This window comes from Pelobates fuscus, chromosome 3, assembly GCF_036172605.1.
Source record: "Pelobates fuscus isolate aPelFus1 chromosome 3, aPelFus1.pri, whole genome shotgun sequence".
In the NCBI taxonomy this organism is placed as follows: domain Eukaryota; kingdom Metazoa; phylum Chordata; class Amphibia; order Anura; family Pelobatidae; genus Pelobates; species Pelobates fuscus.
This window is the reverse complement of record NC_086319.1, coordinates 355431446-355448742: the sequence shown is the minus strand read 5'-3', so window position 1 is coordinate 355448742 and position 17297 is coordinate 355431446. Positions and strand designations below refer to the sequence as shown.

The following is a 17297-nucleotide window of genomic DNA, read 5'->3' as shown; positions in this document are numbered from 1 at the left end:
AAAGTTACATTAGCCATAGCAAAATTAAATGACCTCTCAGAAGAGTTGAAAAGGAATTCTGGGATAAAAGATCCCTGGGACAGATGGTTTGGTTGGATGACGGGTTGGCAAAAGGCTTTAATGCATATTGGTATGGCAATACTAATTTTTCTTTTTATCTTTGCTCTTCTCTTTTGTTGCGTCTTCCCTTGTCTGAGGAAAGCCCTCACGAAGACTGTTGACCAAGCGGCACCCACTTTCACACATCTTGAAGTTGATGACCAAGATTTCCAAGATCTCAACTCACCCTGTTTGCCGCTGCAATCTATCCCTTTTGATGATCAAGTGCAAGAGTTCTAGGAAGGGACCACCTTAGGGACAGCATCTGTCAGTGAATGGTAAAGGCCCCGTGTGGAGAAGTGGTGGGTTAGCCGCCATGGGCCACCCATGGGTGTGAAGTGTTCGAGAGCCATACTGACGATGAGTTAGCCTATTAGGGTCAGAACTAGGGACAGACTTGCACTTTGCATTAACACCTAGCTAGCGGCCACGGGGTTTCTGTGCCTTTGGGCTAACACGTCTTCTGGTATTAACAAATAAAGTTTTTTATCTCTTAGAATTTAACATTTCATAGGGGGGACTGATGTAGAATTATTAAAAAATCTTTTATTGAACTTGTATTGAATTATTGCACTAACTCCATTTTAACCTGATACTGTGACAAATCCTCCATTTTGTCCTCATAACCTGACTTCTCCATATGAAAACTACATTACATGACAGAAATTTCTCAGCACATCTAACACAATAGACAAAGACTGTATTCTCCATAAGGATATGACTAACCCAGGAACTGTTGAATTTCCCCTAACTCGCAACATAGTATAATTTAAAGGCCATGAGAACACAGTAGTAATGAAATGTTCTATTCATAAGAGACCTTGCACCTAACATCACCGACCGTGTAAAATGACGCTCAAGACCCCCTTGTCCCCACCCGTGTCCAAAACAATACCACCTCTTGGTGGGTGGACACGAAGCTAACCACTTAGTTTTTGAGCCAATTAATTATATTGATAGGTGGATACTAATCCAGACACTTAACAATTAATCCAATTAATGATGTTTATTCACTGATATCTTGATCATCAATGATGACGAAAATGCCTCTTAAAAGGGCTTGCGCGCCCGCTTTTCTTCACTTGCCAATAAATTTCCTCGAAGTTATTTTAACCTGAACTCCGTGTGTCAGACTGAATTACTTCAGCGTATATACGCAATTCAATTCTCTTTAATTTGGACAGGAACAGATAGACATTTAAACATTTTGGTTTACTGAAAAAGTACCATAACACGCGTGTGAGTGCAGTGCGTGCGCGTGTGAGTGCAGTGCGTGTGAGTGAGTGCAGTGCGCGTGTGAGTGCAGTGCGCGTGTGAGTGCAGTGCGCGTGTGAGTGCAGTGCGCGTGTGAGTGCAGTGCGCGTGTGAGTGCAGTGCGCGTGTGAGTGCAGTGCGCGTGTGAGTGCAGTGCGCGTGTGAGTGCAGTGCGCGTGTGAGTGCAGTGCGCGTGTGAGTGCAGTGCGCGTGTGAGTGCAGTGCGCGTGTGCAGTGCGTGTAGTGCGAGTGAGTGCAGTGCGAGTGAGTGCAGTGCGTGCGTGAGTGCAGTGCGTGCGTGAGTGCAGTGCGTGCGTGAGTGAGTGCAGTGCGTGCGTGAGTGCAGTGCGTGCGTGAGTGCAGTGCGTGCGTGAGTGCAGTGCGTGCGTGAGTGCAGTGCGTGTGTGAGTGCAGTGCGTGTGTGAGTGCAGTGCGTGTGTGAGTGCAGTGCGTGTGTGAGTGCAGTGCGTGTGTGAGTGCAGTGCGTGTGTGAGTGCAGTGCGTGTGTGAGTGCAGTGCGTGTGTGAGTGCAGTGCGTGTGTGAGTGCAGTGCGTGTGTGAGTGCAGTGCGTGTGTGAGTGCAGTGCGTGTGTGAGTGCAGTGCGTGTGTGAGTGCAGTGCGTGTGTGAGTGCAGTGCGTGTGTGAGTGCAGTGAGTGTGTGAGTGAGTGCAGTGCGTGTGTGAGTGCAGTGCGTGTGTGAGTGCAGTGCGTGTGTGAGTGCAGTGCGTGTGTGAGTGCAGTGCGTGTGTGAGTGCAGTGCGTGTGTGAGTGCAGTGCGTGTGTGAGTGCAGTGCGTGTGTGAGTGCAGTGCGTGTGTGAGTGCAGTGCGTGTGTGAGTGCAGTGCGTGTGTGAGTGCAGTGCGTGTGTGAGTGAGTGCAGTGCGTGAGTGAGTGCAGTGCGTGAGTGAGTGCAGTGCGTGAGTGAGTGCAGTGCGTGTGTGAGTGAGTGCAGTGCGTGTGTGAGTGAGTGCAGTGCGTGTGTGAGTGAGTGCAGTGCGTGTGTGAGTGAGTGCAGTGCGTGTGTGAGTGCAGTGCGTGTGTGAGTGCAGTGCGTGTGTGAGTGAGTGCAGTGCGTGTGTGAGTGAGTGCAGTGCGTGTGTGAGTGCAGTGCGTGCGTGAGTGCAGTGCGTGCGTGAGTGCAGTGCGTGCGTGCGTGCGTGCAGTGCGTGCGTGCAGTGCGTGCGTGAGTGCGTGCGTGTGTGCAGTGCGTGCGTGTGTGCAGTGCGTGCGTGTGTGCAGTGCGTGTGTGAGTGCAGTGCGTGTGTGAGTGCAGTGCGTGCGTGAGTGCAGTGCGTGCGTGTGTGCAGTGCGTGTGTGAGTGCAGTGCGTGTGTGAGTGCAGTGCGTGTGTGAGTGCAGTGCGTGCGTGAGTGCAGTGCGTGTGTGAGTGCAGTGCGTGCGTGAGTGCAGTGCGTGCGTGAGTGCAGTGCGTGTGTGAGTGCAGTGCGTGTGTGAGTGCAGTGCGTGTGTGAGTGCAGTGCGTGTGTGAGTGCAGTGCGTGCGTGAGTGCAGTGCGTGTGTGAGTGCAGTGCGTGTGTGAGTATATAGTAATTGAATATTTATTTACAGTGTGTGCGTATGAGTGCAGTGCGTGCGTGTGCAGTGCGTGTGCGAGTGCAGTGTGTGTGAGTGCAGTGTGTGTGAGTGAGTGCAGTGTGTGTGAGTGCAGTGTGTGTGAGTGCAGTGTGTGTGAGTGCAGTGTGTGTGAGTGCAGTGTGTGTTGGTGGGGGTGAGCATTTTGATTGTTATATTATTAATTATTATTTTATTTTTTAATATTATAATTTTTTTTTTTTTTAGGATTATTTTTTTCGTCCCCCCTCCCTGCTTGCTAGCTGGCCAGGGAGAGGGGCTCTCCTTCCCTGGTGGTCCAGTGGCATTGGCAGTTCAGTGGGGGGGAGAGGGGGGCTGTCAGAGCTGTAACTTACCTTTCCTGCAGCTCCTGTCAGCTCCCTCCTCCTCCGCGCCGTCCGGTCAGCTCTTCTGTCAGCTCCCACTGTAAGTCTTGCGAGAGCCGCGGCTCTTGTGAGATTTACACTGGGAGCTGACCGAGGTGCTGAACGGACGGCGCGGAGGAGAAGGGAGCTGACAGGAGCTGACAGCCCCCCTCTCCCCCCCCACTGAACTGCCAATGCCACTGGACCACCAGGGAAGGAGAGGTAAGTTACAGCTCTGACAGCCCCCACAGCCCCTGTCTGTATTATGGCAATGCAAATTGCCATAATACAGACTATTGACTCGAGTATAAACAGAGTTGGGGTTTTTCAGCACAAAAAATGTGCTGAAAAACTCTGCTTATACTCGAGTATATACGTATTCACTTTCACAGATATCCAAAGGCCAGAGAGTAATTATTTGGTCAAAAACACACATACATGTTACATTTAGTTAATAAGAGCACTTGTTTTGTCTCCATTGACTATTCCATTTTAAAAAAAAAAAAAAAAAATCACTTTTTTGTCCAAAGTCTGAATATTTACTGTGAGAGCATGTCTGGTGATTTTTGCTCCAATATAAATATAAATGTCTGTAAATTTAAAATATCCATAGGTTTGCAGGCAATTTTTCTCTAATAGAACAGAGAACTACAGATGTGTGGTGAGTACAACAGAAAGGTAATTGTGATTACTTACTCTCTGCAATGCCTGTTGCTCTTCTCGTTGAGACATGATTCTATTTTTTGCAGCTCTAGAAGTGGGTTTGATGGAGTTGCTGGTAAAAGTTGGTCCTGTGGGCCGGCCATCACTTGTCCCTTCTCGTGGCTTCCTTTTCTTCTCTGGCAAACGTTCTGGTGCATTGGCAAGAAGTGCAACCCCTAAAACAAGGAAAAAGTAGAACTTCTGCATTTACCCACTGCAAAACTGCTCTCTTACATACGTTCCTTGAAGGTTCAACTTAACTCCTATGAAAATTCTTAAGTAATTTATTGCAGGCTACCACAATAACCACATGTTGTACAAGTTTCCTAAAGTTTTCATCTTTTAGTCAGTCTTATCTTGTTCAAATGATAAACAGGAGAAGATGTATTGTTATTTTAGAGATACTGTTAAATCCTATGATATAATTATAAAACCACTATAAAAACTAGTAAGAGTATATCTAAATCGTTGGACTGCCCTTATATTGTACAGAGCAAATGAAGATTTAAAAATATATACAATTAATCTTTAGTTTACTTACCAACATTTGCATGCTTTAAAGCACCCACATCATTCGTTCCATCTCCGCACATTAGTGTAGTATAGCCAAGCTCTTTTAAACTTGTAATAACAAACTCCTGAAATTTCAAAAGGAAAATATTTGTTTTATACACCTAAAACTAGAAGCGACTTAAAAACAAAAATCCATCTTGACCACTAACTTTTTCCCATGTAGTTTTATTTTAGTCTGGACTGACTGTGGATTTTATTCACTGCCATTATTACTGTTAAAAGGACACTATAGTCACCAGAACAACTACAGCTTAATTCTAGTGAGTATAGTCATTCCCTTCAGGCATTTTCATGCAAACTTGCTTTTTCAGAGAAAATTCAGTTTACATTGCACCCTAGGGACACCTCCAGTGGCAGTCACTGCAGTTGCTTCCTGGGGCAGTGCTGCACAGTAGTCTGTTCAGTGTCTCCACGCTCTGCCTGGAGACGCTGAATTTTCCTTAGAGATGCACTGCTTCAATGCATCTCTATGAGGAGATGCAGATTGGCCAGGAAGGAATTTGGCTCTGCCCACATTCCCACCTCCTTGGCTGAGATCAGAATTGACAATCTCAGCTAATCCAAATATTTTCGATGTCAGCCAAGGAGGCAGATCGGGGGCAGAGCCAGCACTGGCAGAGGGGGGATTGAGGGGGGACGTGCCTGAAAGTGAAAGGTGCAGGTTAGCTGAGAATAGCCAGACAAAGTACATAAACAGAGGAGAGTCAATTAAAAAGAAAAACAAAAACATATATATATTTTTTGAGATGAAAATGATTACATTAAATCCTTAATTTCTGGTGTTGAAATGTGTAGACTTTGGCTTTTTAACAAACTACCAAAACTTTTATAAAACACACATCTTAATGTCTTCTATAGTTATTTTTCAATATTCGCGTTTCACCTTTATTGGATCAATTTATACACCTATATTTGCAGCTATAAACTTGCATGCCTTGCTCTGCTGTTTTCTTGTTTTTTTTTTTGTTTTTGTTTTTTAACAAGCTTATTGACTGTTTATTTACTTTTGCTGGCTTTCCTCAGCCAACCTACACCTTTTACTTTCAGGCACGTCTTCTGCTATTTACGACACCCCACTCTTGAAAACTCTTGAAAGCTGGTCTAGAATGTGAGTCCAATAAAAAAAAGGTATCATTGCATACTGCAATACTCTGGTATTTTGGCATTAGATATAACTCCCAGGTCCCAGCACTAGATGCTCCCAGTCTTTCAATCGCTCCGGTGTAATCTCCAAACAACTGTATATAATCCAAGTAAAGAGCACTCTGGAGTCTTAATAATAATTACAAACTGTTGCTTTCAGTCTATTCAGACTTTTATCAAGATTTTTATAGACACTACAAAAAGTCATACCTTTTGCTTAGGTGCTACTCTAGCAAACACTTGGACGTGAGGTATGAGTGCAGACAGAAGGTCAGGTCTGACCACTTGTAAGTAAGACAAGCCCTCTCCCGTCAGGCACAAGTAGTAGTTGGCAGTAAACATTTTAGGAGAATCAGGGAATGCAGGCAGAGAGATGGTGTCATCAATGGATTTCCACATCCAACAAGAGTCTGTGGTATAAAGGAAAGAAAAACATGACAGACAAAAAAAAATGTAGTGGACAATAAATAGATAAAATTCACAACCAGAAGGCGGGGCCTGACCGGGGAGCTGAACAGACACTATCTGTGAGCTCCTGAGCCTGGATCAGATTTTCGATAAAAAAACAGAGAAAAACTGCTTGATTCCTGAACCCCAACTCACCTCACCTTGCAATACAAACGATGGGGAACGGGAAGACACCTTTCATACCCAGATCGCCTGCTGGGTCACCAGACCTGGGGCCTACACAATGCAGAGCAGTGGAGAGGCGGCCGCTCTCCCAGCTCACCAAAGCAAGCAGCACCCGAAGTATTGGGCTCCCCCTCCCCCCCTCAGGACCGGTGGGGGTTATCCCGGTCCCAATATGAGAATCCTCACCTCCACAGCCACTGGTCTCATGGCGCAGCTCCTCCACTTTAAGCGGAGTCCATTACAAGATGGCGGAGGGGCCTAATCCACCTCCTACATCCACGCCACATGGCGGAGACTGCTGCTCAGCGGTGGAGTGTATACTAACGCGGATCGAAAAGGGCTTCCAACGCTTCTGGGCAACACTAGAAAAGCGTATGGCCCCGCACACAGCCTTCACAGAGAGGGAGAAGGACAGAGACCGGCGGGAGCTGAAAAGACCGTTCCCGGGCACCGATAACAACCCTACATCAGCTACTGCTCCTACTTACCCACCCAGGCTGAGGGTCTTAAGGAGAAAGCCTCCAAAGCATTGGCCACCACGCAGAAAGACCGCCCGCCACTGGCGGCGCATGTCCAGCTGGGTCTCTCACTGTGTCTGATATGGGAAAGCCTCGAACTCGAAAAGCCACCGATCCTGTGGTCCACTTATGCGGCCCTCCACAAAGGCCTGGTGCCGGAAGAAGGCTCTGACCTACCCGCATCACCCTGCCGCCTCCCATACACTCACGCGCAGATTGAAGCCTCTCTCTCTCCAGCCCCAACCAATGCCTGGCACGACAGCAATGGAGAACCCACACTCACATCAACGCCAGACGCTACAGAGACACGGAGCCCCGACACAAGGCTGGGGGAGATCAGGGCAGGAGCCCACTATCGAACACTCTTCATGGCACTCAGGACTTTACCTGTCGGGCATAGGTTGAACCGAGGACTCGCCGCAACCTGTCTGCCACAAGGACTATGTATGCCATTATTAACCAGCGGTATTTTACACATCTCTCAAATATTACTAGCTTCCCCAGGGTAGAATGAACGACAACAAAGAACTGCATCCATCAGCATTGTTTAGCATATATAAAGCGGTGTGCACCCTCAATATGGACTGCCTCTCTTAGAAGTTCCCTATGTTGTATGTTTAAATGTTTAAGGGCAGTCTCATGCTCCAGGGAACAATAAATTGACATGCCACCAAATAGGCTAAATAGGAAGAATAAGCTTGACCTTAAAGGTGTAAAGGTGTAAAAGCTCTGAAGCATCATTCTAGCCTTTATCGGCATGCATGGCCTGTGGTTAGCAATCTATTAGCACCTACCATATGTTCCCCAAGCATGAATACAGCGATGTTAAAATGTGATTTATATAAATTGCAGGGAATCAGACATATAATACAATTTAGACGAGAAAAGTGCGGTAAATCAGACATGTAATGTACGCCTTTAGTTAATACTTCCTGACACCGATCGCAATGTACCTGTTAATCTGTAAAATCTGCACAGCACCATAGTTTACAGAGCTAAACTGTCATACCTTTGTTTAATTTCATCAGTGATAATCTAGTAACAGTGCTTTGGGCATAGAGACAAAGCACGCTACTGTCCTGGGAAGGCAGTGAATAGCACTATGAGAGTATATGTTTTTTAGCACTATGAGAGTAACCCACTATGAGAGTATATGCTCTAACACTGCACTCCACTTATGTTAACAAATCTTGACTGCTAGATACTGTAGAAATGTGCCGTGGTCCCAACTGCCACGTCTAAATTTGCCTGTGTTTTTCGGTTCTCCACAAAATTTTAAAAAAATTGTGCAGTATATGCATTTGCCATGTCTGTTACCGCTTACGACTGCTACCGTGGCTGCGTAAGCATATTGTTACACCATGCACAACAATTTTTTTTTTTTTTTTTTTTTTTTTTTAAATGCACAACCAAACTACTGTTGGATAACATATGAAACCGAATAAGAGCACACACACAATGTAGATTTTATACTTCGAGTATAACCTAGCATTGAGGGCTAAGATGTGTAAGTCAAGATATTAATGTAAAGAAAATTTAAAAAATTGATTTGCATATTCTACTGCATGACATAAAGGTGAAGCGGTTTGCTCTAAAAGAATCACCCTCTCCTATATTGCATCATAACCATGCCGATACTTTAAACAGACTGTAGTATAGGTAACTAACCTTGGTTTTCCTGTGGGGGCTGAAGTATCAATGTATCTTGCTTCTCAATGAAACTGAGTTCTTGGGCCACATGGCAGGCAGTGAGGGGATTGTCTCCAGTTATCATCACCACCTAGAACACAGCACTGTTTAATGATGCTTTATATTCAGTTTGTGTTACCTTGAAAAATTTTCTATGAGGAGAGTCTCAAACATGTTGGTTTAAGCAAGCTGTAAACCACTTCTAAAAAATTAATAGGTTTTCCCTCTTATAGTACATTGGCACACCATACTTCCGTCACAGAATCGTTGCCACCTCATCTCAAGAAAGTTAAGAAAGTTAATACTAAAACACAAAACACATGTGGATGTGTAGAATTTTTTTTTAAGAGGTTTCTTTGCCTATGCCCACTTTCACTCAAGCTTTTTCTAAAAATAATAACGGCCTTAAAATATTTTTTTGCACAGGCAACCCTATCTCTACTTCTGTAGCAAAAGCATAATTTATCCATCCAAAATATTTGTATGGCATGAAAGTCCAATGATAAACTCTTAGAAATGGGGTACTGTAGGATTTAACCATATACTGATTTGTCGCAGCTGTTCTGGCATGGATGAACACCTGACAACACTTTCAGAGTCACTAAACTAACACAAATTCCCTGCATTCTTTTTTTTTGTTTTTTTAATCAAAACCACTAGCAGAAGCTATAGTGCAGGGCTGTTCAACCGGCCCTCCCGATATTGCTGAACTTCAACTCCCATGATATCCTGGCTGTTTCATTGAAATAATCATGAATGTTGTAGTTCAGCAGCATCTGAGAGGCTGCAGGTTGGTGAGTCTGCTTTAGTGCTTACAGAGGTTGGAGAGTCCCTTCAGGGAGGACACACAAAGTAACGCACAGAAAGTGATGAGAGTGCTCCAGAAATTGGTTTCCTACTCTGTGTGAAATTAAGTAGTCTCTTACATGGTGGGATGCTTTTTGAATCTCCCGGATGACAGCTTTGGAGTCAGCTTTCAGTGGGCATGAAACTACAATGAATCCTGCAAATCTCAGATCACATTCAAGAGTTTCCCGTTTAACTTCACGGATCTAGTAGAGAGAAAAGGGGGGAAGATTTGTTAAAGCACATCCAAGATATATATTTCTCCACTGCCAAACCCTGCCCTTTTGCAATAAACAGTATCTAGAAGCAGAGGGATATTGTGACTGTCCATTACCTGTTGATGGGAAAGGTGTCCAAGTTCTTTGTATCCTAAAGCAAGAACCCTCGCTCCTTCCCGAGAGATTTCTGTGTGTACTCTGTTATAGTATTCTGGACACTGGGAAAACTGAAATCCACAAAAGACTACAAATAAATAAATTGCTCTAGCAGTCAGGGTCAAACATGACTGGTTTAGTACTCTCACATGAAAATATAGAAAAATAGATATACATCAATATGCATAGTGCATATTCAGACTTTCTACAGGAAAGCACCAGGTTTTAAAAGAATGATTGCATTTGTGTACATCGTACAAAAATAACATTAACCTGATAAGGGGGGCTAACGTAATCCTGAAATGTTGCAGTTTTAAACAATTGGTAACTTTAATATGAATTAATTTTCACTCTATAAAGTGTGAAGTGATGATGTTCAATTATGAACATTACATGACTAAAATATGCTGCCACTGCTGCGTTACAGAGCTGGGTGACTGAGATAAAAATAATTTAATACATAAATGGATCAACTGATCATTCTCTAGCACACTTTTTTAGTATAACAAAAAAAAAAAAAATTACCTGCACACTATACCTAATCCCCAAGTAGTTAAAAAAAAAAAAAATTATATATATATATATATATATATATATATATATATATATATATATATATATATATATATATATATTTATTTAGATACCACTACAATGGCCATTTAGTTTAAGCTTATCTGCCAATATCGTAAAACACTCGGGCAAGTCTTATACCAACAATTTGCCTTGTTGCCTTCAGTCTAAATTTAGAAAAAAAATAAAAAAAAAAACACTAATCTTTAGATTGTAAGCTCATTAGAGCAGGGCCCGATTATTCACCTACAGTTCCCATACGTCAAACATGCACAAAACTCCCACTAGTCTTGGGCAGAAATATTGGCTATAGTATTCATCATCCAAAATGCAAAAAAACAACCCAAAAAAATGTCGTCCGGGCCCTATCCAAAATCTCTGGAATATTAGTGCAAGGCTAATTTCAGTTTGGTTTTTTAAATTTGCGTTTGTAGTATAACCTCCTAAATGCAACACAGCCACCAGCCCATGTGTGCCATGTTTAAGGTTAAGAGGTTTGCCTTGACACTAGCAGGCGAGCTAAGGTTTTAATGGTCATTAAAGTTGTGACAAGCCTCCCAAGTCACCGTCTGTACCCTTCTTGGTGACGTCTATGTTTTCCTCAAGAGACTATTTTCACTACCCCTGGCTCCCGTCACCTACCCCTCAATGCCAAACCACAGAGAATGCCTTTCATGTTCACCAGACAAGCAGTCCAGAGAACCCCGAGGACTGTGGCAAGACTTACTCTCGAATCCTCTAGAATTCTGTCCTGGTCGCGGCTGATCCTCTCTCCCGGCCAAATATCCCCTCCATTTCCCCCCACTTTCTGTCAAGCCAGGAAGGCGGCTTTTTGGAGGGGAGGTACAATGAACTAAATGGAACAATGACTTCCTGAGAGTTTTGTTGTGCCCTCTCCATGCGATAGATAATTTGTTTAGCGAGAGACAACTCAATTATCTCTCAAGCACAGAGGCACCAGGTTGGGATCATTTACTGTTGAATAGGCACCGCATGCTGGGGGTCCATGTATAAACGACCGTACTTTTAACAATAAAAGCAGATCTACTCCCAACATTAAGTCTCAATTAATGTATGGGGGGAAAGCTATAACAGCTATAAATATCACTACTACTTGGAGGAACTATAACACTGAGGGAAAAATAATCTCTGGCGGTGATACGCCATAGCAGTCATACAAAAAAACCTGACATGTAACAATCAGTTTTGTATTGTTTATACATTTAGGCTGATGAAAGCTTCACTTTAAGACTAAAACTTTTATCTACTAAAAAAACAAGGTTTTCTGATGAGGATCATGGGATTGTGTAGATGGGGTTAAAGTGAATGCATAAAACATATTTTGCATTATCTTCAAACAAATACTATTATCAGGAATAAGTATCTCCTCTTTAAAGTGATTCACTGACAGAGAAATGAGAATTGCTGTCTCTTTGAAGTCACCTACCATAGTTTGTAATGTTTCAGGGGCCCCTTTCACCGTAGCCACACAGCACAGATCGGTGGAGCCAGGCCGTTCGTAGGAAGCCAGTACTGACATTCGCTTAAGAGAACTGGCAAAATGGAAACGCTGGTGGATTTTCAGGCCCTGAGTTTTAATACTTCGAGGGAATACTTTCTCATCTGATAACATAAATAGTTACACATAAATTAATTGTTTGCTACTGTAGTAAAAAGTATAATCCATTTAATATTATAATTTTATCCACTGAACATTCTGGGGCAAGTTATAAAAGTGATGCAGTTCTTAACCTTTTTTGACTGGAATTTAAGAAGCACATATGGAATACATTTGGTGACCTATTATTTATGTATAAAATTAGCTCAGTGAACCATTCTTCAATTATGATTTGGAAAAAAAAATAATTTAGCAAAACAGCATCATTAGGCTCTTTATAGTTTCAGAGCAATCTCCACTACACAGAGGAGGCAGTGTTGTTCTAAGAACTAAATTTAATGTGAGCACTTGCCTGGGAACTAATGAATCCCATGATTGTTCCAACCAGTGTCTTACCCCTAGGAATACTGGAAAAGTGCATGGGGCATGCCTGGCAATTTTTACACATGTGTATTTGGAAGATCTCTTCAACTTGTGAAATCCTAACAAGGGGAGAATAGATGGTCTTTGATCAGTGTTATCACGCAGAGCAGGCTCCTGTGTGTGTTTTCTCTCATTAGTAGACTGGTCTGAAACTGAGCTGGGTAGGTAAAAGGGAGAGGGGAGACTGAAGAAGCTCCCCTACCCAATAATGCAATTTGGCCAATGTTATAGTATGTTTCTAAATGTGTATTACATACTTTAAGTTTTTCTTGCTTTATATTGGTTTGTATATTTGTTTAGAAGTGTTTGCTTGTGGATTAAAAAAAAAATTAATTGTCAAATAAAGCACGTCTTTCTCATAAAATTTGGATATGACCTCTGTGCTGTTGGCATAGAATAACAACTACAACTATGGCAGCCACAAGAGTTATGTAAAGAAAGGATTACACAATGAGGTTTATGTATCTACACATTAGAATTAGTAGAGTGACAAAAATAAATAAATTAAAAAAGAAGGTTTGGAGAATGCATTCATTTCTATTGATATTACACCCTCATAAGGTACAAGCAAGCATTGGATAAATAAATAGCACATTTACAGTGTATGAAATAATTTCACACATCTACTTGTCAATCGCACCGTTCACAGATGATAAATTCGCTTTACAGACATATGGCCAGCATTGAATAATCTACCAAAAGAATATATTTTGCTTCCTCACCTTTGGTCAAAGCCCAGTCCACAGCAGTAAGCATTGCCTTCTCCAAAGGATCTCCCACCAGTGTACCATCATCCAACTGTACTAAAGAGTGACATGTGGCCACCACCCTGTGGGTATCGATCGGTATCTCGGAGATAGGCGTAATGTCTTTTCCATCTCTAAACGGGAAAATATAATTTAGTTCTTATGCACCAACGCAGTTGAATAACAGATAGCTAGAATCACGTCCAGTCAATAAGATTGTCAACAGTAAATAAAGCATTTAAAAAGGTAACCGATATACTTTAACTACTTTATGTTGAGTTTTCCCCTTTTGAACCATGACAAAAAATTACTGGCAAAAGTGGGTAACATTTAGTCAATTATCACAATTTTATTATACCAAAAACCTTTTTTTTTTTTTTTTTTTTTTTTTTTTTTTTTATTTTAAATTCTTTATTTTTCTTGTGCATGTAAAGACAGTTAACATTTTGTCTTGCGATGCCACAACAGCATTAGCAAGCCGATTAGGAACAATGGATTTGCCATGGCATGCAATTTGACAGCACATTTTTATATGAATATCAGGCTAACGTTGGTACAGTTATGTCTAAATAACTAAAGGTAATGATAAGTCAAACTTAGTCACATGTACCGTTGATTGTAAGCATTTGCAACAAAATTAATAAAACAAGCTAAGTACAAGCTGAGTAACGATGTCTATGGTAAAGGTACTCGTTGAGGTTTGTAGGCTTAGACTATGGAGCATGCCGTGCTCCTGAGGGGTCAAAGAGAGAAAGATATCTACACCAGTCGTCAGCATTACACATTGTCTAGGGTGCGTGAAGGCAAGTAGAAATTCTTGGGTCGGTAGTTTCTAGCTGTTAGGTTGAGGAACTATCCTGTTTCAGTATGCTCGGCTGTATGTATTAGTAAAACAAGTCAGTTCAGCACTTTTTGTTGTGCAGGGTAACATGGAAATACAATGATGAAAACTGTGTAGTTCCAATGAATGAGAGTAAAATAAGGTTTGTCATAGCGATTACGTCATTGGCTCTGATATTGAGTGCCCCTATTAATAATACGCTTAGTTAAACATAGGCTACTATGCAACATTATTGCGTAACAGAACATGCGAATCTAGATATGCACATAGTCAGGCTAGTTGCGTTTTAGGTTATAGGTGATCTCTAAGCACAGTTTCACAATAGTACAAACAATAGTTAACATTTATGAAGGTTCCATTCTGTTCCATCTATCATATATATATAGGCTTAGTGAAGTATATGTGAGACGGTTATATAGCATGCTTGAAGTGATATTGGGAGTTAAACAGTTGGTCTATAACCAGGCTATCCAGGCTATGCTAGGCATGGTTGTAGATATACATGTATTCGAAACGTCATGAGCTGACTGGTAGCTGTATAAACAGGTGAACTAGAGGTAACGTTCCCTTATTCAGAGCTTAGCACTTAAAACATATAATAGGGACTGCATGTTGAGCTACAATAGCAGGCATTATAAACGTGTTATCCCATATAAATGGACAGTGTATCATACTAGGAGAAGTAGACAGTTAAGAGGAAAGACATATTAATAGGGATAGGTTTGTCTCACAGTTTAAGATGCCGGTATTAGTTACTGTCCCATATGTGTGTTTCGAGCTGTAGAGAGAAATGCCTCATTGGGAGAGTCAAAAACATATATAAGTCGCTGAGTCCCCTTTTATCCATGCTTGTCGCTTAAAGTAGGTAAGGCAGTTGACGTTGGCCACATGGATAGCAGCTTAATGTGGCCGGGGACCATTCTGGTGGCGTGATTCTTGTGTCAGCCGATGCCGGCTCTCAGAGGGCTGTTGTAGCTGTTGCGGTGCGGTGGGATGCTATGGTGTTGCCAGTCACTCTGTGCGGCACTGGAGGTGTTTGCTGCGGCGAGATCAGAGTCCCATTCCGGTAGAGCATAGCTGTTAGTGTGGGAGATTCCGTGGGAGCCAACGTATTGCAGGCGGCTGTGTTGCCTCCTGGGTATGCCCGGGCGGGGGTCTGCCTCATGCCGGCGTCGGTTGAGGTGTTGCGGTGTGGTCCGCTTGGGGTCCTTCAGCCTTGTCCGGTCCTTGATTGGCCCTGCTTGCCGTCGTTGTCGCTCAGGGAGGTTTAATTTCCCTGGGCACTTGCGTGGACGGGCTGCCGCCAATGGCGGTGTTAGTTTCTTGGGTTTTCGGGTTCTTTCAGTGTGCCATACCCGGCGCCGTTTGCAAGCCCTGATTGCAGGGGGAGGCGTGTGCTTGGGCCTGGGGTTCGCCTGTTCCATGGTAGCGATGTTGTGTGCCTTGGCCCTTTGCTCCCGGGTAGCTATTGTCATCCAGAACCTGGTGAATAGTTCATCCAGCCTGGCCTCAAGGTCAGTTTGCTCCATGCCCTGAGCACATGTGGCGGCGGCCATGTTGCCTGGTTGCGCTGCTTCTTGCTGCCCGTTGGATTCTACCCCTGGGGTCCGAGCAGGGAGTTTTCCCCTCAGGGTTGGACCGGGATAACCCCCGCCGGTCCAGGGGGGGGGGTAGGGCATTTGTGGGTCCGTACCTCTGATGTTTAGGCGAGGAGAGCGGCCGTCTCTCCCCGATTTCACCATCAGTAGGCCGCGGCTGTCCATCTTGGGCTCCCGGTCACCAAAGTGTTCAAGTCAGATATCGGGATGATCACCAGGTCACTCCTGAGGCAGGTAGTGCACCCCGGTTTGCGTAGTTTGTCGAGTTTGGCGAATATCTGCGTGAGATTGGCAAGTAAGGCAGGAGCCCGGCTTACATGCGTCTGCTCAGTTTGCTAGCTTGGCCCCGCCCCCCATACCAAAAACCTTTTAATATGTTAAAAGGCCATTAGGCCTGAATTTGTGGGAGGAGTTATGGCCCCTAGTTAAACTCACAGCCCCTACTCACCTCTGCCGTTCAAGCTGATTGACCCCACCCACCTGCACCCATCATATATTACATTATCTCCTTTGTGGGCCCTCTTTTGCACACCTCAACCAACTATGCATTTTCTTATACATTCCATAACCTATTAAATTCCCAGCACAAAATGTATATATATATATATATATATATATATATATATATATATATATATATATATATATATATATATATATATATATATATATATATATATATATATATATATTAAAAACAAAAAAGTCAATAGGATTTTTCTTAAAATAAATTCAGCTTCAAGCAGATATTAAAATAATTACAAATATTAAATACCAGCATTGAATATCTGCTGTGTAATATGTCCACAACACTATCGATTATGAAATTCAGTAACATACATATGTGTTGGACTTTGCTACTAGACTTGGCCAATTTGGAATTGTATGCCATCCGATTTACGGATATGCACTGTACAGTTTTGTGTAAAAGTTTTTATTGCCAATTAAACTTGAAATAAAATTTGACTTTGCTAAAAAAAAAATAATAATGTAATTTACGCACCTATGCCGGTGAAAATACAAGCAATTATTTACATCAATGCCTCCTCATTTCAGCGTCACTCTTAAAGGACCACTATAGGCACCCAGACCACTTCAGCTTAATGAAGTGGTCTGGGTGCCTGGTCCAGCTAGGTTTAACCCTTTTTTCTATAAACATAGTAGTTTCAGAGAAACTGCTATGTTTACCTATGGGTTAATCCAGCCTCTAGTGGCTGTCTCATTGACAGCCGCTAGAGGCGCTTCCGCGCTTCTCACTGTGATTTCACAGTGAGAAGACACCAGCGTCCATAGGAAAGCATTGTGAATGCTTTCCTATGAACTGGCTGAATGTGCGCACAGCTCTTGCCGCACATGCGCATTCAGCCGAGGAGGAGGAGAGTCCCCCGCCCGGCGCTGGAAAAAGAGGTAAGTTTAACCCCTTCCACCCCCTAGAGCCCGGCGGGAGGGGGACCCTGAGGGTGGGGGCACCCTCAGGGCACTATAGTGCCAGGAAAATGAGTATGTTTTCCTGGCACTATAATGGTCCTTTAAGAAGACACATGAATTTATTCTACTGAAATTCAGTCAATTAAAGCGCAGTTGGGATCATTTTTCCTCCACGATTTTTGACTGAATTTTCCATCATTTCAATTTGGTAGAAGTAGGAGTTTACTGAATAATGTGTATATTGTTTGGAATTATTATAATAATAATAATAATAAAAAAAAAATAAAAAAAAAGTTAGATTT

The 17297-nt window shown here is 42.9% G+C and overlaps 1 protein-coding gene across 1 annotated transcript in view; it reads right to left on the bottom strand.

The window, feature by feature from the left end:
- The window catches only part of ATP13A1 (ATPase 13A1), a 62908-nt gene that overhangs the window by 22735 nt on the left and 22876 nt on the right, over nucleotides 1–17297 (bottom strand). The window contains exons 13-20 of the mRNA XM_063449191.1: nucleotides 13105–13262; nucleotides 11789–11964; nucleotides 9729–9839; nucleotides 9475–9600; nucleotides 8528–8639; nucleotides 5919–6118; nucleotides 4534–4630; nucleotides 3987–4168 (exon numbers count right to left, since the gene is read on the bottom strand). Of these exons, the coding sequence (XP_063305261.1) occupies nucleotides 3987–4168; nucleotides 4534–4630; nucleotides 5919–6118; nucleotides 8528–8639; nucleotides 9475–9600; nucleotides 9729–9839; nucleotides 11789–11964; nucleotides 13105–13262 (1162 nt within the window). The remainder of the gene's footprint in view (nucleotides 1–3986; nucleotides 4169–4533; nucleotides 4631–5918; nucleotides 6119–8527; nucleotides 8640–9474; nucleotides 9601–9728; nucleotides 9840–11788; nucleotides 11965–13104; nucleotides 13263–17297) is intronic.